General features: G+C 52.1%; 1 protein-coding gene across 2 annotated transcripts in view; it reads right to left on the bottom strand.

The window, feature by feature from the left end:
• Positions 1-20,847, bottom strand: part of IGSF21 (immunoglobin superfamily member 21) — a 463,002-nt gene that overhangs the window by 59,809 nt on the left and 382,346 nt on the right. For both annotated transcript variants that reach the window (XM_066572610.1, XM_066572611.1), the window contains exon 6: positions 19,550-20,021. In XM_066572610.1, coding sequence (XP_066428707.1) covers positions 19,550-20,021 — 472 coding nt within the window. The remainder of the gene's footprint in view (positions 1-19,549; positions 20,022-20,847) is intronic.

The following is a 20,847-nucleotide window of genomic DNA, read 5'->3' as shown; positions in this document are numbered from 1 at the left end:
GCAAATTACGGCATTTATTTCCGGTCGAGTCTTGTGATTCTTGGCACAAAACTCACGCGAGAATATCAGGGGGTTCGCCAAATGATTTTACGGTAAAATTGTGCGACCGCTGGCGGGTGGGCGCGGTATTTGTTTAGTGCCGGACAAGGGATCCTTATGTAGTGGCCCAGAACACCATCCCGGTCCATAGGTGCTTGAGAGCTGGAAGTAAGTCATCACCTTACATCTTGTCTACTCACAGAGTGCTAACAGAGAGCCCCATGGAAGCACCTTCAGCTTCCATGTAGGTGAAGATAGAAGAAGAGGAGAGATATCCCGTAGCGTGTGAAGTTTGGATGTGAATGGAGTGAGTCCCAAGGTCCTAAGAGTGAGAGCACCTTCTAATAATTCTGTATATAGAGACCCATCGATACCAATTCATATTACAAGTTTTCCTATGCGTCCGTCCAACTCCAGGATCACCGCATAGAGGTACGCTGCTGAGTCACACCCATGCGCTTGCGGGGTATTATAAGTAAATAGTGGCCAGAGTGTCTGCGGAGTGACCCCTGCCCCTCCCTCCTCTGGAGTGCTCCCAGTCCAGGATCGGTGCCGTACAGATAATGTGGACTGTAGGACCGGTTTCATCCTGTGTATCCTCCCTGGTCTCTGTTCTGCCTGCACTTAAAAGAATTGTACCTGCATTGTTTTGAATAATTGTTTGCAAAAGTTACTTCAAGTAAAGTTATACAGGGCCCTAACCGCTCCTGGGGGCCCCCCGGGGTACTATACACCAGTCTCTGTGTTTATTCTCCACCGCATAGCATACCGGTGTGTGGGAACGATGGCGTCACGAGTGATAATTACTACTACTCCCCCCATCCTGTTTATTGGCATTTCCTATCCTAGGGGTGTCGAAGGTGACCTGCGATCCTGCTCTGGCCTTGGCTGCGTGTCATCCGTCAGGGACCAGAGCCGGGTATGTGCCGCCATGACAAGCCAAGACTTATCCCTCCCAGCTCTTCACACTAGCCAGGTGCCCAGGGTCACCCCTCTAGGGTGTTGCACTTACCCCAAGACCCTACAGACAACAGAAGCCAACTGCCCGGAGGCGGAGCTCTGGATCTCTGTCTGGTAAAGTACCTGGGGTCGCTGCCATCCTCTGCGCTGCTGTTTGTGCCGCGGTTTCGCACGTCTCTTCCACCTCAGACGACGGGACTCTAACAAACTCTCCAGCGCTGAATAATTCACTGGCCGGTAAATAATTAACCATTTGCATGTGTGATAAAAGCAATCTGCCGTTCCGTCTGTCGGGTTGAATCTCTGCGACGAGAAGCCGCAAGTCACAATTCTACCTTAATGCCCCCAAAAATGTGTGGCTTAGAAGAGGCGTGAAATATACATTCTGCAAAGTCCGAACTTGTACAAGTGCCGAGGAGCTCCGCAGGGTCATCGGTGCTGGACTAGCAGGGGGCTCACTGCCAACCACGGGGCGTTCTCATTTAACCGTGTGGAAGGTATACAGAGAATGGCGCGATCGAGGAAAACATCCAGCAAGAGGGGATCCTGTGGAGGGAAACAACTCACCACTGAAAGGGGTCGGAGGAGGATGTCAGGAATCGTTCTGCACAGTGAGGATCAGCCGAGTCCAAGCTGGTGCTCCAAGTAACATGTCTGACCGCACCGCTTGCAGCAGCATGAATCGCTGACCCCTTCCTGTCAGCCGGTCAGAACATGTCCGCACCGCCATCTAATCTGTGGCAAATACAAGACGCTTCCTGTTCGCAGGGGCCGGGATTCCTACAGAGGGGTCCAGCGCGCCACTAGATGGGGACTAATAACGGGGCGCCTCAGTGTATATACAGTATATACTGTAATGGAGTGCTCCGGTGTCAGCACTTGATTATCACGTCTCGCAGTTTCGGCGCGGATGCGGCCCATTTGTCTCTTTCACATTTCATTTCTCAGAAAATAAATTAGGACGAGACTTCGATTAAATTCCTGCAAGTCGCTTAATAAACGGATAGAAATTGTAATTTTGTATCAGTAATTCATCTCCCCGCTGCTGCTGACCTAGAAAGCAGGAGAAGCAGAAGACGAGCGGCAGGAGCGGACTACAAGTACCAGCCGGCCGGGTGGGAACAAAAGCTCATTCATGTCTGCAAATCCCAGAACTGGAGGCTCCAAAAATATCCAAAAACATTCTGACCAATGAGGGACGACCCAGCGGACCGCCCAGAAGCTGCAGCCGCGGGCCATACTGCGGCAGAACCGCAAATCCCAGCATGCCCCGAGCGATTGCAGAGCAAAGCTGCTAGAGGACATGCAGAGCAGCCCTTTATGTTAGTAGGTTGGCAGAACTACAACTCCAAAGGTGAGCTCAGGGGAACTACAGGGCTCAGCGTGGCTTATCTTCAATAGAGCTACAAGGCTCAGCATACTCAACTACTAATCTGATCATTGCTCAGCTTTAGTAGTACTACAAGGCGCAGCATGCCCACTAATGGTTTCATCATGTTTTATCTTTAGTGGTACTACAAGGCTCATCATGCCCAACTACTAATCTCATTGTGGCTCCTCTTTAGTAGTACTACAAGGCTCATCATGCCCAACTACTAGTGGCATCACGGCTCCTCTTTAGTAGTACTACAAGGCTCATCATGCCCAACTACTAGTGGCATCACGGCTCCTCTTTAGTAGTACTACAAGGCTCATCATGCCCAACTACTAGTGGCATCACGGCTCCTCTTTAGTAGCACTACAAGGCTCATCATGCCCAACTACTAGTGGCATCACGGCTCCTCTTTAGTAGTACTACAAGGCTCATCATGCCCAACTACTAGTGGCATCACGGCTCCTCTTTAGTAGTACTACAAGGCTCATCATGCCCATGGTAAAGCAGCTGTAGCACTACAATACCCAGTATCTTAAGGCAGCATGGAGGAGCTGTAAGATGCCTTTGCCTTGCTATCCCAGGACTTGCTGGTGCTTGTAGTTCCTCCTCGCCGTGCCTGCACCGTCCTTGGCTGCGCCGTCAGCAGCTCACCTGTCAGGCTGCTGAGGAGGCTGGAAGGAGACGTCTTTGTAGATGGCCGCCATCCCCCCCGCTGTCATCCTTCCGCACTGATGTGCTCCTCTCCTTTCACTCCTCATCATCCTCACCGCGGTCGGACATCTTTCCCGTCCGCCTTTGTGTTCTCCCCTTTAACGAACCGCGGGCCATCATTTTGTTAAACAGCCCCTTCCTCGCTAAGGAGAAGCCTTAAATATTTCATCAGACACGGCCGTGTTCAGCCTCCTAACTGCGCTGATGAATTATTCGTGCCCGATGGAGCCGCGGCGGCGATGGGCAAAGCGGGCACAAAGTTTCACCTTCCTGATGTCCTTGTGTCACCTCCAACAGGCGGTAATTTAGCCCTCCCTCTCCGAGGGCACGAAGACAGCGAGGCCTCGACTCCTGCTATCCGCGTCCCGAAAACGTCACCCCCCTCAGTAAGCCGCGGAGAATGACAGCGTGTCAGGAGAACGGATTTGGAGTTTTCTGCCCTAAATAATGTCTGCATGCGCGGAGATCAGCGGGCGGCTCAGCGTCAAGCTGTCGGCGGGTAGAAAGGCCTAACTATCTGTCCGGGAGACGGGCGCAGCCTAACTCAGGCAATTAAGGGCTTGTCGGAGTCAGATGGAAGAAAGTGGCGCGGTGACAGCTTCACAGGTGGAGAAGAAGAGGCGACGGCGAGGACACCCTGACGGGTGACACAAGTGCAGGCGACTAATTAGCGATGTGCCCGGGGGTCCGACGGCCCCCGTAATGTCACACACTCATTTATGGCAGTCGCTGCTCCTCTGCTGACTGATCGTTTTGTTACAATGTATCAGTTCGGATCCAGAGGATTGTCTGCACTGGATACAATGTAACGCAGCGACTGAGCGAATGACAATAGGCTGGTTCACACGGGGCGGAAATCTCGCGAAATGTGCGCAGCGGGACCGCACGGAAAATCCGCAAGATTCCCGCAGCTGAAGTCCTGAGATATTTGGTGCGGTTTTAAAAGTGGCTTTATTCCGCTGAGGCCATCTCTCCCCATAGAGAGGAGAGAGCCCGCAGCGGAAACGGCGATACAGGAGACATGCTGCGACTTTGAATTCTGCGCGGCCTGTCCGTTTTAGCGCGGCAGCGGACTGTCCGCAGTGTGTGGACGAGGTTTTTGAAAATCTCGTCTACTTTGCTGTTTGGCCTCAGGCTTAAGGTGACTGCCCACTACAGTTCTTCTTCACTGCGAAATTCGCAACGCGGCAAAATCACGATTTCGTGGTAAATTGCGATTTTTTTTGCTGCATTGCGATTTTAACATTACCAATTCCCATAGACGTAGCAGGAGTGGGCAGGCAGCTTAGGATTGCAGTAAGTCCGCCCCGTGTGAACCCAGCCTTACCGTTCAGTTGCTGCGGGTGGATCGGCGCGCGAACAGGCAGTTCTGCCTCTATGGCAGGGGTCACACAGGGCGGATTTGCCGCGGTTCTGCCGCAGCAGATCCGCCCGCGGCCGCTAATCTCGGGATTAGACAGCCATGTGGACGAGGTTTCCCCGAAACCTCGTCCACACGGGACGGCTAATCCGCTGCGGTAAATCCGGTTGAAACCGCGGCTGCGGCCGCCGCAGCCGCGGTTTCAAAAGAAGCAGCATGTCTGTTTACAGTCGGTTTTTTGTTTATTTATGTCACGGCCGCGCTCTCCTCTATGGGAGAGCCGGCCGCAACGGAAAAGCATGCGGCTGGACCGCTTCAAAGCCGCCGCGGCTTAAACCGCGGCGGTTCTCCCGGCGGAAATCTCGCGGTTTTTGCTGCGGCCAAACCGCAAGATCTCCGACGAAAATCTGCCCCGTGTGAACCCTGCCTAAGAGTGACGGATGGGAGTTTCACAGAAGTTTTTGTTGTGTCTTGGCATTTTTTACATGGGACTGTCATCCAAATATGATCCGTTTTTCACGTGAGTCAATAAAAACCAGAAGGCGGCCCGACTCGTGTCAGCGCTGATTTGTGCACATTTTAGTGCAGATCTGATGAGCCGCTGTATCTAATCTGATCATGTGTGATACTATTTGCTGAGCCAATGTATCTAAGCCTACCATGTGTGATACAGCCTTCTGTGCAGCTCCATCTAAGGCTAACATTTGTGATACTGTCTGCTGAGCTGCTGTATCTAATCCTATCATGTGTGATACTGTCTTCTGAGCTGCTGTATCTAAGCCTGCCATGTGTTATAGTCTGCAGAGCAGTGTATCTAAGCCTGCCATGTGTGATAGTCTGCAGAGCTGTGTATCTAAGCCTGCCATGTGTGATAGTCTGCTGAGCTGTGTATCTAAGCCTGCCAGGTGTGATAGTCTGCTGAGCTGTGTATCTAAGCCTGCCACGTGTGATAGTCTGCAGAGCTCTGTATCTAAGCCTGCCATGTGTGATAGTCTGCAGAGCTGTGTATCTAAGCCTGCCATGTGTGATAGTCTGCTGAGCCGTGTATCTAAGCCTGCCATGTGTGATAGTCTGCTGAGCCGTGTATCTAAGCCTGCCATGTGTGATAGTCTGCTGAGCTGTGTATCTAAGCCTGCCATGTGTGATAGTCTGCAGAGCTGTGTATCTAAGCCTGCCATGTGTGATAGTCTGCAGAGCTGTGTATCTAAGCCTGCCATGTGTGATACAGTCTGCAGAGCTGTGTATCTAAGCCTGCCATGTGTGATAGTCTGCTGAGCTGTGTATCTAAGCCTGCCATGTGTGATACTGTCTGCTGAGCTGTGTATCTAAGCCTGCCATGTGTGATAGTCTGCTGAGCCGTGTATCTAACCCTGCCATGTGTGATAGTCTGCTGAGCTGTGTATCTAAGCCTGCCATGTGTTATAGTCTGCAGAGCTGTGTATCTAAGCCTGCCATGTGTGATACAGTCTGCAGAGCTGTGTATCTAAGCCTGCCATGTGTGATACTGTCTGCTGAGCTGTGTATCTAAGCCTGCCATGTGTGATAGTCTGCTGAGCTGTGTATCTAAGCCTGCCACGTGTGATAGTCTGCAGAGCTGTGTATCTAAGCCTGCCATGTGTGATAGTCTGCTGAGCTGTGTATCTAAGCCTGCCATGTGTGATAGTCTGCAGAGCTCTGTATCTAAGCCTGCCATGTGTGATACTGTCTGCTGAGCTGTGTATCTAAGCCTGCCATGTGTGATAGTCTGCTGAGCTGTGTATCTAAGCCTGCCATGTGTGATACAGTCTGCAGAGCTGTGTATCTAAGCCTGCCATGTGTGATACAGTCTCCCCTAACAAGTAACACTCCTGATATAATTTCCCCATTGATGATCTCTTGGAGTTTCTCTCTCTAATTTGCGCACATTCGCATCTGGCGGTGACGCGGCGGCGCAGCTGCGAGCCGGAGTGGATGCATTCCAGAAAGGGGTTATTTCAGTCTCGGCTCGCTGTGAATAGACCCCCCACCTACGCCTTTACATGACTAAACTCCACCGCATTGTAGGTCCGTCTGTAACTACATCACTGCCCAAGGAGGGGAGCTTACAGACGGCTGTGATGCAGCAGAGCTGAGTTTGTCATTCTGCACAATTCATGACCTGATTTACATAGGACTGCAGGAATGGTAACCGTGTAATCCTATCCCAGAGAGCGCAAACCAAACTCTGCTGCATCTCTAATCTAGAAGGAGGATTCAGCGACGGATCACTAATATTATTTATCCATCACAAGCACCTCCTCTATTGTTCTCTGTTGTCAGCACCACTTTGTGCCAAGGACATAACGCCACCTTATGGAGGAGCTACGAAAGGCTTCACAAGAAGCAGAAGGCAGGCGATCCCAGCTTAGCGGCACTGTCTATTAGATTTTGCGGCTTTGTACCTCCCCCATGCTTTATACTGCAGTACTGCTTGCTCAGACTGGCTGCTGTGTAGAAGTACCATAGTCAGTACATGCACAGGTGATTACATTACTGCAGGGACAAAAGATTATGAACTGCAGGTAACCAGGAAGCTGCGATACATGCATTAAAGGGAGAAGCTGCATTAAAGGTAACCTGACAGCAGCCTGGAGCTGGGAACACCACTGGCATGTAGGGATCGATACATTAGAGACTGTGACACTGGTCATTTTATTAAAGCCCGTATACCCAGACACCTTGGAAAAGTGACCTGTAATGGTAGTGAATTCTGAACGGTCCGTAAGTGAGGCTGGCCCTTCTCCGCAGCCTGTAGTTCCTGGGCCATCTCCCTGTGATTGATGGGTGTAGTGGATAATGTCTCTTACGTCATCCACAGTCCTAACCAACCTAACCTTCAAGCCGGACTGCGATCTGCTGCAGAATACGCAACATCTCCGCTAAGTGTGCGGCGCCTGCAACGCCACATCGCTGAGGTTATCATGTGAGGGTCGTGCCGTGACCCCCGGAGCACTGAGTGAGCAGCCATCAGGACCCAGCTGGCAGAAGTTACCTGCCCAAGTATACCTGTGCCAGCAGGGTCAGCGTCCGTGTGCCGCCATAAGGGGCTACTTGGGAATGCTGAGACTTGTAGTGTCACCGAACCGTTCAGGTTACTAGTCTTGTGTTTTTAGGACTTCCCTTTCCCGCCATTTGTCAGCCGCATCTTGAACCCCCGCCAGACCCCAGCCGCGGCAGCTGAAGCTCCTGCGCTGATCCCGGACGGCGCAGCGGCTCTTCTCCAACGCACTCTATTAATTTCTCACTTTCTTTAAACAAGAAGCACATTAACCTTAATGGTTTGTAAACGGATGAGACCAGAACGGCCTGATCTGCATACAAAGCTCGTTAGGATCGGGAAATTTCCATCAAGGACGCCTGGGAAGAAGCGGCGCGGCGCTCGCACAAGAGCCATAAAAATGCATCATTACCTAAATGCAACCTGACTGCATGGCGGGGCAAGACTCGTCGGGACAGCGCGGCCGATCCCGCGAGAGGAAGAGGCAACCGTCCAGGAGAGACCGCTAGGGTAAAAGCTGCCATTACACGGTATACAAAGTGACACACCGGGCCGCAGAGCTGACACTCGGACGGTTCTAGAAGATGCGCTCACAGTAGCTGCCCGCGGCGTTACTGTCCACGGGAGTATTCCATCCAATCATTGGTGGGCAGCACAGATCTCTCCCAGTCTGTTACAATGTATCAGTCGCAGCCTGTCAGTACAACTATGGCGCATCACATCTGGCGCTGATCTGGCAGGAATTCTAGGATAAAATAGTGCAGCATGTTGAGCTACTTCATCCGTAAACTGCTCACCGGAGTGATGGGCACTGGGTGGCATGTAGTCATTGGGGTCGTGCCATTCGGCTCAGCATGTGCCAGATCCGATAATGTCCTGGACCCGTAGGTGCAGGAGTGCAGCTAATGTCTGTAAGGGCCCTGAGTTAGCAGTGGGCCCCCAGGTGTAGGAGTGCAGCTCATATCTGTAAGGGCCCTGAGTCAGCAGTGGGCCCCCAGGTGTAGGAGTGCACCTAATCTCTGTAAGGGCCCTGAGTCAGGGGTGGGCCCCCAGGTGTAGGAGTGCAGCTAATCTCTGTAAGGGCCCTGAGTCAGGAGTGGGCCCCCAGGTGTAGGAGTGCAGCTAATCTCTGTAAGGGCCCTGAGTCAGGAGTGGGCCCCCAGGTGTAGGAGTGCACCTAATCTCTGTAAGGGCCCTGAGTCAGGGGTGGGCCCCCAGGTGTAGGAGTGCAGCTCATATCTGTAAGGGCTCTGAGTTAGCAGTGGGCCCCCAGGTGTAGGAGTGCAGCTAATCTCTGTAAGGGCCCTGAGTCAGGAGTGGGCCCCCAGGTGTAGGAGTGCACCTAATCTCTGTAAGGGCTCTGAGTTAGCAGTGGGCCCCCAGGTGTAGGAGTGCAGCTAATCTCTGTAAGGGCCCTGAGTCAGGAGTGGGCCCCCAGGTGTAGGAGTGCAGCTAATCTCTGTAAGGGCCCTGAGTCAGGAGTGGGCCCCCAGGTGTAGGAGTGCACCTAATCTCTGTAAGGGCTCTGAGTTAGCAGTGGGCCCCCAGGTGTAGGAGTGCAGCTAATCTCTGTAAGGGCCCTGAGTCAGGGGTGGGCCCCCAGGTGTAGGAGTGCAGCTCATATCTGTAAGGGCCCTGAGTCAGGGGTGGGCCCCCAGGTAGAGGAGTGCACCTAAACTCTGTAAGGGCTCTGAGTTAGCAGTGGGCCCCCAGCCTCCCACCTGCTAATGAAGGGGCTCGGGGCAGAACTGCCTCTCCTACTGGTGGTACTTACATCAGTGGCCCCCAGAATGAATTTTACTGGAGCGCCCAAAGCACCGCAGTCCAGAACACGTATAAGTGGATAGATTTCACTGGAGTTGAGAAGCCCGGGACGGGTTATATCACTGAAGCTGAGGGGCCCCGGGACGCGTTACATCACTGAAGCTGAGGGGCCCCGGGACGCGTTACATCACTGAAGCTGAGGGGCCCCGGGACGCGTTACATCACTGAAGCTGAGGGGCCCCGGGACGCGTTACATCACTGAAGCTGAGGGGCCCCGGGACGCGTTACATCACTGAAGCTGAGGGGCCCCGGGACGCGTTACATCACTGAAGCTGAGGGGCCCCGGGACGCGTTACATCACTGAAGCTGAGGGGCCCCGGGACGCGTTACATTACTGGAGCTGAGGGGCCCAAGGAGGGGTTACATCACTGGAGCTGAGGGGCCCCGGGACGGGTTACATCACTGGAGCTGAGGGGCCCAAGGAGGGGTTACATCACTGGAGCTGAGGGGCCCCGGGACGCGTTACATCACTGAAGCTGAGGGGCGCCTGGACGCGTTACATTACTGGAGCTGAGGGGCCCAAGGAGGGGTTACATCACTGGAGCTGAGGGGCCCCGGGACGGTTTACATCACTGGAGCTGAGAGGCCCAAGGAGGGGTTACATCACTGGAGCTGACGGGGCCCCGGGACGGGTTACATCACTGGAGCTGAGGGGCCGAAGGAGGGGTTACATCACTGGAGCTGAGGGGCCCCGGGACGGGTTACATCACTGGAGCTGAGGGGCCCCGGGACGCGTTACATCACTGGAGCTGAGGGGCCCCGGGACGTGTTACATCACTGAAGCTGAGGGGCCCCGGGATGCGTTACATCACTGAAGCTGAGGGGCACCTGGACGCGTTACATCACTGAAGCCGAGGGGCCCCGGGACGCGTTACATTACTGGAGCTGAGGGGCCCAAGGAGGGGTTACATCACTGGAGCTGAGGGGCCCCGGGACGGGTTACATCACTGGAGCTGAGGGGCCCAAGGAGGGGTTACATCACTGGAGCTGAGGGGCCCCGGGACGGGTTACATCACTGGAGCTGAGGGGCCGAAGGAGGGGTTACATCACTGGAGCTGAGGGGTCCTGGGACGGGTTACATCACTGGAGCTGAGGGGCCCAAGGAGGGGTTACATCACTGGAGCTGAGGGGCCCCGGGACAGGTTACATCACTGGAGCTGAGGGGCCCCGGGACGGGTTACATCACTGGAGCTGAGGGGCCCAAGGAGGGGTTACATCACTGGAGCTGAGGGGCCCCGGGACAGGTTACATCACTGGAGCTGAGGGGCCCGGGAACGGGTTACATCACTGGAGCTGAGGGGCCCAGGAACGGGTTACATTACTGGAGCTGAGGGGCCCCGGGACGCGTTACATCAATGGAGCTGAGGGGCCCGGGAACGGGTTACATCACTGGAGCTGAGGGGCCCAGGAACGGGTTACATTACTGGAGCTGAGGGGCCCCGGGACGCGTTACATCACTAAAGCTGAGGGGCCCCGGGACGCGTTACATCACTGAAGCTGAGGGGCCCCGGGACAGGTTACATCACTGGAGCTGAGGGGCCCCGGGACGGGTTACATCACTGGAGCTGAGGGGCCCAAGGAGGGGTTACATCACTGGAGCTGAGGGGCCCCGGGACGCGTTACATCACTAGAGTTCCCTTCCACCGGACTGTGAGGGATAGAAGCGCGCCCCCGCGCCATTCCTGTTACCCCCGGACATCTGCGGCGTATAAAGCAGTCAGCACATTTGTGGGCGTCAGATGAAAGACGGGAGGAACGGGACCCTCAGAAACCCCAAGAAGCAGTAATAAGATAAGGAGAATCCCATCCGTCCGATACAGCGAGGGAGACGCCGGCGTCTGGAGCTCGCAGGCCTCATCACCGCGCCGATTAATTGAGAGTTCATCGCTATCTTGTCATTTAAATAGCGGATTTATAAAGGTTAGTCTGTGACGCGGGAGGCATTGTCTGTCCGCACGTTTACCGCGTCCCGGCCGCCCGACACACATTAAATGTTACAATTACCAGCAGTAATCATCGCTCGCTCAGCGCCCGTTATAGATTTACTCTCAATTTGATAACAATGCTCGGACTAATTCTCATTTTCCGCTGCTTGAGGTGGCGCCACTTATAATATATTACAATCTATGCAATATTAATGGAAATGGAGCCGGCGCAAATCCCCTCCAGAACACGAGCGGCCGTCCTCATGAAGGGGTTCACCGCAGCGCGTTACCGCTAAATTAGCTTCTCTGACGGGGGAGTCATCCAGCACTGCAGCGACCCAGCGATCAGATGGGGTTCACTTACTTTATGCCTCAACATCTTATACCCGAAGTATCAGCGTGTCATTATCCCATCCCCCAAGTATCAGCGTGTCATTATCCCATCCCCCAAGTGTCAGCGTGTCATTATCCCGTCCCCAAAGTATCAGCGTGTCATTATCCCATCCCCCAAGTGTCAGCGTGTCATTATCCTGTCCCCCAAGTATCAGCGTCTCATTATCCCATCCCCCAAGTATCAGCGTGTCATTATCCTGTCCCCCAAGTGTCAGCGTGTCATTATCCTGTCCCCCAAGTATCAGCGTGTCATTATCCAGTCCCCCAAGTATCAGCGTGTCATTATCCCGTCCCCCAAGTGTCAGCGTGTCATTATCCTGTCCCCCAACTGCCAGCGTGTCATTATCCCGTCCCCCAAGTATCAGCGTGTCATTATCCCATCCCCCAAGTGTCAGCGTGTCATTATCCCATCCCCCAAGTATCAGCGTGTCATTATCCCGTCTCCCAAGTGTCAGCGTGTCATTATCCCGTCCCCCAAGTGTCAGCATGTCATTATCCTGTCCCCCAAGTATCAGCGTGTCATTATCCCGTCCCCCAAGTGTCAGCGTGTCATTATCCCGTCCCCCAAGTGTCAGCGGCCATTATCCCGTCCCCCAAGTGTCAGCGGCCATTATCCCGTCCCCCAAGTGTCAGCGGCCATTATCCCGTCCCCCAAGTGTCAGCGTGTCATTATCCTGTCCCGCAAGTATCAGCGTTTCATTATCCCGTCCCCCAAGTGTCAGCGTGTCATTATCCCGTCCCCCAAGTATCAGCGTTTCATTATCCCGTCCCCCAAGTGTCAGGGTGCCATTATCCCATCCCCCAAGTGTCAGCATGTCATTATCCCGTCCCCCAAGTGTCAGCGTGTCATTATCCTGTCCCCCAAGTATCAGCGTGTCATTATCCTGTCCCCCAAGTGTCAGCGTGTCATTATCCCATCCCCCAAGTGTCAGCGTGTCATTATCCCGTCCCCCAAGTGTCAGCGTGGCATTATCCTGTCTCCCAAGTATCAGCGTCTCATTATCCCGTCCCCCAAGTGTCAGCGTGTCATTATCCCGTCCCCCAAGTGTCAGCGTGTCATTATCCCGTCCCCCAAGTGTCAGCGTGTCATTATCCCGTCCCCCAAGTGTCAGCGTGTCATTATCCTGTCCCCCAAGCGTCAGCGTGCCATTATCCCGTCCCCCAAGCTTCAGTTTGTCATTATCCCATCCCCCGAGTGTCAGTGTGTCATTATCCTGTCCCCCAAGTGTCAGCGTGTCATTATCCTGTCCCCCAAGTGACAGCATGTCATTATCCTGCCCCCCCAAGTGTCAGCGTGTCATTATCCCGTCCCCCAAGTGTCAGCGTGTCATTATCCTGTCCCTAAGTGACAGCGTGTCATTATCCTGCCCCCCCAAGTGTCAGCGTGTCATTATCCCGTCCCCCAGGTGTCAGCGTGTCATTATCCCGTCCCCCAAGTGTCAGTGTGTCATTATCCCGCCCCCCAAGTGTCAGCGTGTCATTATCCCGTCCCCCAAGTGTCAGTGTGTCATTATCCCGTCCCCCAAGTGTCACTGTGTCATTATCCCGTCCCCCAAGTGTCAGCGTGTCATTATCCCGCCCCCCAAGTGTCAGCGTGTCATTATCCCGTCCCCCAAGTGTCAGTGTGTCATTATCCCGTCCCCCAAGTGTCACTGTGTCATTATCCCGTCCCCCAAGTGTCAGCGTGTCATTATCCCGTCCCCCAAGTGTCAGCGTGTCATTATCCCGTCCCCCAAGTGTCAGCGTGTCATTATCCCATCCCCCTAAGTATCAGCATGTCATTATCCCGTCCCCCTAGTATCACTGTGTCATTATCCCGTCCCCCAAGTGTCAGCGTGCCATTATCCCGTCCCCCAAGTGTCAGCGGCCATTATCCCGTCCCCCAAGTGTCAGCGGCCATTATCCCGTCCCCCAAGTGTCAGCATGCCATTATCCTGTCCCCCAAGTATCAGCATGTCATTATCCTGTCCCCCAAGTGTCAGCGTGTCATTATCCCATCCCCCAAGTGTCAGCGTGTCATTATCCCGTCCCCCAAGTGTCAGCGTGTCATTATCCCGTCCCCCAAGTGTCAGCGTGTCATTATCCCGTCCCCCAAGTGTCAGCGTGTCATTATCCCGTCCCCCAAGTGTCAGCGGCCATTATCCCGTCCCCCAAGTGTCAGCGTGTCATTATCCTGTCCCGCAAGTATCAGCGTTTCATTATCCCGTCCCCCAAGTGTCAGCGTGTCATTATCCCGTCCCCCAAGTGTCAGCGTGACATTATCCCGCCCCCCAAGTGTCAGGGTGCCTTTATCCCGCCCCCAAGTGTCAGCGTGTCATTATCCCGTCCCCCAAGTGTCAGGGTGCCTTTATCCCGCCCCCCAAGTGTCAGCGTGTCATTATCCCGTCCCCCAAGTGTCAGCGTGTCATTATCCCGCCCCCCAAGTGTCAGCGTGTCATTATCCTGTCCCCCAAGTGTCAGCGTGCCATTATCCCGTCCCCCAACTATCACTGTGTCATTATTCTGTCCCCCAAGTATCAGCATGTCATTATCCCGTCCCCCAAGGGTCAGCAGCCATTATCCCGTCCCCCAAGTGTCAGCGGCCATTATCCCGTCCCCCATGTGTAAGTGTGCCATTATCCCGTCCCCTAAGTATCACTGTGTCATTATTCCGTCCCCCAAGTGTCAGCGTGCCATTATCCCGTCCCCCCAAGTGTCAGCGTGCCATTATACTCTCCCCCAAGGGTCAGCGGCCATTATCCCGTCCCCCAAGTGTCAGCAGCCATTATCCCGTCCCCCAAGTGTCAGCGTGTCATTATCCTGTCCCCCAAGTGTCAGCGTGCCATTATCCCGCCCCCCAAGTGTCAGCTTGTCATTATCCTATCCCCCAAGTATCAGCGTGTCATTATCCCGTCCCCCAAGTGTCAGCGTGTCATTATCCCGTCCCCCAAGTATCAGCGTGTCATTATCCCGTCCCCCAAGTATCAGCGTGTCATTATCCCGTCCCCCAAGTATCAGCATGTCATTATCCCGTCCCCCAAGTATCAGCGTGTCATTATCCTACCAATAATCAGTATTTGTCATACATATCGGCATTAGTACTTATGCGGCAAATAGCGAATTGAGGCGATATTCTCAGGCGTAACTCGCGTCACACAAAATACGGCCACTGCACCCCTGTGCTGCGATGTATGGGGCACCGCACATTCGCATGTTGTATTCTCGTGCAAGACTTGCATATAAACCGCCCGTGTGACTGGACCCGTTGCAGACAATATGAACTATTTTACCAAGTCTCACAAAACTCACGCCTGAATACCGGCCGTGTGAATTCAGAATGCAGGCTGAAGCCTCTTCATTTGTCTATCAGGTCATTAGTGCACATTAGGCTCATAGAGAGGTTCGCCTTCCGCCACCCCCAAAACGGACAACCAGAAACCCCCTTCACCGGCGCCCGGGCTCCGTTAGCGCTTTCCGGCTCCCCAATGATTTTTTTTTTAAAAAGAACAAGGAAAGCAAACGGACAGCCTTCTGTTTGCTTCCATTCCACATGATTTCCGTATTTCTGGACGAAAGAAATGGCGCAGCTTGTATTGCCATTGTTCCATCCAAAAGAACAGAAACGAAAGGGAAAAGAAGCAAACAGGGAGCTTTCTGTTTTTTTGAAACCTCATTGGGAAAAAAAACAAATCCATCTATCTCCGTTTTTCTGCTCCAAAAACGGAGGAGAGAGACCGAAAATGCAAACCGTGCCCAGCCGGCGGTGTTAATGGGCGCTCCTATGGCAATGGTAGATTCCGCTGCTGAACCTTCTGCGTGGAATCCACCTGTAGAACTATGGCAGCAATCCGCGGTTATTCTTCCACGGAACCGCACGCAGATTTAGTCCTTTCAACAGACAAGAGCCATGGATGGAATATTCAACGCGTTTCTTCACGCTGATTCGCACGGAAATCCTCTTCAGTAAATCCATAGGTGGACTTTGCCCGTTGACAGTGTTAAAAAAAAAAAAAGTCAGCAAAGTAGCTGGGAATTCCTGCCGCGGTTTTACAGGCGGAATCCGCCATGTGAACATACCTTCACTGTGCTGATGTCAGCAGATCATGGGGGGCTCTGAGGAGTGCGGCCCCCTACAATAAACACAAAGCAAAAACTATTCCGAGAAGTAGAAAGTTGGCAGACCTCCCCCCTTACACCCCCCTCCCCGACACCCCCCCATGCCCTCCATCTAGTCATCCTTGTAGTGTTCCTCGTAGTCTAGATATGAGTTCACTTGCAGTCGCTGATATTCCAACCACGCCTGCTGGCAGTCTGCTCCGAGCATCTACTACTCCTTAATAATATGCCCTGCCATTGCTTCTGAAAGATGACAGCGCCGGAGTGCGAGACGGAGGAGGTGGTGGCAGATTTTCGGGACGACGTGCCGGTTATTAAGTGTCTTATCTTTCATGTGAAGGTAAAACAAAAGGGTAAAACTTTAAAAGGTGACATAAAATCTGCTGCATCTTATAAATCCCGACCGGAGAAGGGCGAAGCGCGAGGACTTCGCTTAATCTGTACACATCATGCAATCGTAATCTGCTCCGATTTTACGAGATTATTAACGAGGTGTCCGGTTCTTGCCATTTTATATCTGACATTTTCCAAAGTCAATGAAACCAAATAGATTTCACGGAAAACGATAAAATGTGTAAAGTGAATGTTGACCTTTATTTATACTGTGACATTGAGATTGCAGCAGGAAGTGTCGGGGGGGGGGGGGGGGGCGTGTACGGGGACCCCAACAGAGGGGTCCTCGCTGAACCCCTCCAGCACTTCATGACATCCATCTCTGCTGACGAGACATCCATCAGGCAGCTGCACAAAATATAGGACATGCTCATTATATAGAATGGTGATGGATCGTACAGGACTGCGCAAAAGTCGTAGGCAGGCGTGGAAAATGCTGCAAAGCAAGAATGCTGTCAAAAATGGAAATGTTATTAGTTTACTTTTGCTAATTAGTAAAATGCAAAATGACTGAATAAAAGAGAAATGTAAATCACATTAATATTTGGTGTGACCGCCCCTTTAAGACAGCATATATTCCTCTATGTATACTTACACACAGTCGGGGATTTAGTAGCATTCTAGTCAGGTATATGATTACCCAAACAGGTGATAATGATCATCATTTCCATATGTAGGATGAAATAAAGTCATTAACTGAAACACAATCAGCTGTGTAGGAGGCTTAAAACAGTGTGAGGAACAACCAAACTCTGCTAAAAAGGTGAGGTTGTGGAAGACAGTTTCCTGTCCCAGGTCATACACCATGCAGTACGTAGCACAGCAACAAGACACAAGGTAGTTATCCTGCATCAGTGAGGTATGGCCCAGGCAAAGATTTCACAGCAGATGGGGGTTTCTAGATGTGCTGTTCAAGCTCTTTTGAAGCAACAGAAAGAAATTGGCGATGTTGAGGAGCGCAGACGCAGCGGTCGGCCAAGGCAACTTAGTGCAGCAGATGAAAGACACATCATGCCATTTAAAATCAGAAAATGTCCAGTAGTGCCATCAACTCAAAACTGGCAGAAACCAGTGGGACCCCGGTACCGATCTACTGATCAGAAGTGGTCTTCATGGAAGAATTATGGCCAAAAAGCCATAGCTTTCATGTAGAATCAAGGCCAAGTGACTCAACTATACATGAAAACATAGGAAATGGGAGGTGTTCTGGACTGAGGAGTCAAAATTTGAAATGTCTAGCTGTAACAGAAGGCAGTTCGTTCATCAGGGGTCTGGAGAGCAGTACATCAATGAGTATTTGCAGGTAGCAGTGAAGCATGGTGGAGAGCGGTACAATAATGAGTGTCTGCAGGCAGCAGTGAAGCATGGTGGAGAGCAGTACAATAATGAGTGTCTGTAGGCAGCAGTTAAGCATGGTGAAGAGCAGTACACCAATGAGTGTCTGCAGGCAGCAGTGAAGTATGGGGGAGAGCAGTACAATAATGAGTGTACACAGGCAGCAGTGATGCATAATGGAGAGTAGTACAGTAATGAGTGTCTGCAGGCAGCAGTGAAGCACTGGGGACAATAGTACAATAAGGAGTGTCTGCAGCCAGCAGTGAAGCATGGTGGAGAGCAGTACAATGAGGAGTGTCTGCAGGCAGCAGTGAAGCATGGTGGAGAGCAGTACAATAAGGAGTGTCTGCAGGCAGCAGTGAAGCATGGTGGAGAGCGGTACACCAATGATTGTCTGCAGGCAGCAGTGAAGCACAGTTGTGAGCAGTACAATAATGAGTGTCCACAGGCAGCAGTGAAACATAACGGAGAGTGGTACAATAATAAGTGTCTGCAGGCTGCAGTGAAGCGCTGGGGAGAGTGGTACAATAATGAATGTCTGCAGCCAGCAGTGAAGCATGGTGGAGAGCAGTACAATAAGGAGTGTCTGCAGGCAGCAGTGAAGCATGGTGGAGAGCAGTACAATAAGGAGTGTCTGCAGGCAGCAGTGAAGCATGGTGGAGAGCGGTACACCAATGAGTGTCTGCAGGCAGCAATGAAGCATGGTGGAGGGCGGTACAATAATGACTGTCTGCAGGTAACAGTGAAGTATGGTGGAGAGCGGTATAATAATAAATGTCTGCAGGCAGCAGGGAAGCATGGTGGAGAGCAGTACAATAATGAGTGTCTGCAGGCAGCAGTGAAGCACTGGGGAGAGCGGTACAATAGTGAGTGTCTGCAAGCAGCAGTGAAGCATGGTGGAGAGCGGTACAATAATGAGTGTCTGCAGGCAGCAGTGAAGCATGGTGGAGAGCGGTACAATAATGAGTGTCTGCAGGCAGCAGTGAAGCATGGTGGAGAGTGGTACAATAATGAGTGTCTGCAGGCAGCAGTGAAGCATGGTGGAGAGCGGTACAATAATGAGTGTCTGCAAGCAGCAGTGAAGCATGGTGGAGAGCGGTACAATAATGAGTGTCTGCAGGCAGCAGTGAAGCATGGTGGAGAGCGGTACAATAGTGAGTGTCTGCAGGCAGCAGTGAAGCATGGTGGAGAGCGGTACAATAATGAGTGTCTGCAGGCAGCAGTGAAGCATTGTGGAGGCTCCTCCCAAGTTTAGGGCTGCACTTCAGCACATGGAGTTGGGGATTTGGTCAGGATTAAGGATGTCCTCAATGCTGAGAAATACAGGCAGATACTTACCCACCATGTAATACCATCACAGAGGTGTCTGATTGGATCCAAATTTAATCTGCAGCAAGACAACAACCCGCAACATCCACCAATGTCATTAAGAACTATCTTCAGCATAAAGAAGAACAGGGAGGCCAGGAAGTGATGATTTGGCCCTCACAAAGCCCTGATCTCCCATCATCCAGTCTGTCTGGGATTACATGAAGAGAAGGAAGGATCTGAGAGAGCCGACATCCACAGAAGATCTGGGCTTAGTTCTCCAAGATGTCTGAAACAACCTCCCTCAAAAACTGCGTGCGAGTGTACCTAGAAGAACTGATGCTCTTGTGAAGATAAAGGCGTCACCCCAAATATTGATGCGATTTACCTTTCTCTTGTTTTCGGTCACTTTACATTCTGTTACTTGACAAAAAATAAACTATTAACACTTCTCTTTTTGAAATATTTCCAACTTTGCAGCATTCCCCCCCCCCCCCCCCCCCCCGCCTAAACCTCTTGCCCAGTGCAGTGTAGTCCCCTTTAGATACAATGTATCTGTATTGCAGGTTTGTCTCCATGAGATACATTCGCTACACATACTGTAGCATAGAGACAAGCCCATGCAGCTGCTCTGCGGACCATAAGAGGCGGGGGCCCCGGCTCATGCCGGTCCTACAGTACAGAGTAAAATATCTAGAGGGTCACGGGGCAGGAGTGGAAGCCCAGGGGGCCCTCGCATAGACATGAAGCACAACAATCGGGCGCCCTCCTCTCTTTAGCATGAAGTAAAGCCAAACCCATAAAGTGTGTCTTACCTAATGTGACTTCGGACTGCATGGGCATGGTGAGAGCCGGGTGCTTGACCTCACAGCTAAAGAGAGCCTCGTTGTCCACTTGTGGGTTTAGGGTCCAGGTGAGCATGGCTCGAACCTCTACGGTCCCGTCACTCATTGGAAGATGCATTTGGTGGAAGAAATAAGTGGGATCTGTACTGTGGACCCAGCGGGGAAACTCCAGGCTGACCACTGTCTCTGGAATTGCCTCCGTCACGGGGCTTGACATGGGTCCTTGGTCGGATGTGCGAGATCGAAAGGGGTTTTCTGTGAAAGAGTTTGACCCCCGTTCCTCAGTGTCCAACAGTAAAAGGGATTTTTGCATTTTAGTATCGTCCATGTCTCGATTTAGAAGGTTCCTGGATCCCCGGTTATTCATTAGTCCAGCTGCAGCAGCCGGTGGATCCATCATGGGTATGACCTCGATCAGCTCACCGTCCCTCTTGAAGTAGACCTGGAAGATGAAGCACAACATTACATCAAGACGTCTTAAAGAGTCCTCAACATTTTATCACCATCTACAGCCCTGGACATCTCCATCCAGTTCTGTTGGGTTCTGGTTGCGTTGGGTGACCACCATTGTGGCAGCTAGCTTTCCTACAGCTATTTTTCTTGCCTCCAGTCCTCAGATGTGACAATAAAGTCACAAGTCAAAGACTTTACATTGAGGGAAAAGCCTGTGGTAGTAAGGAAATCCTAAAAATCTGACCCGTTGGGGGTACTAAAGCAAATCATCCTAGTTATACAGGGAGTCTCAAAAGTGTGGAAACCCCCAGATGGAATAAAAATGGTCTGGCAGGTGCTGATCCAGTTTAGCATAAAAGCTGAGGGAAAACATGTTGGCTCATGTCACCAACATGACGGCCATTTTGAATGCCGCCATCTTTGATTCGATTCGGATTTTTTTCAATGGTGAAGTAGTTGTGTGATATATCAAACTGGAGGAGAATTTTACCGCAAGAACAACAGTGGGCTTTATTTTAACATAACTTTATTCGTTCTCTTGTTAACACGGGTTTAGCTTCACTACAGGCAATGTGAATGATGGCGTTCTCTCAAGTAGAGCGTGTTGAGATCATCCTTATGTCAGGTGAACAAAGCACAAGTGTTAGCAACAAAGAATTCTATCTTTTGTCATCCACATTTGGGTTCATCAGCGACAAAACCTGAGAATTTGGAAAGAATTATGACCGCTGCACTGCGGGTAATGGGAGGTCTGGCTTGGTGATGATGACGCGTGCACTTCGGTCACCTGACATGAGGACGATCCCAGCAGGCTC

The sequence above is a fragment of the Eleutherodactylus coqui genome, chromosome 6 (assembly GCF_035609145.1).
Source record: "Eleutherodactylus coqui strain aEleCoq1 chromosome 6, aEleCoq1.hap1, whole genome shotgun sequence".
In the NCBI taxonomy this organism is placed as follows: Eukaryota; Metazoa; Chordata; class Amphibia; order Anura; family Eleutherodactylidae; genus Eleutherodactylus; species Eleutherodactylus coqui.
The sequence above is the reverse complement of the archived record's forward strand: the minus strand, read 5'-3'. Positions and strand labels throughout refer to the sequence as shown.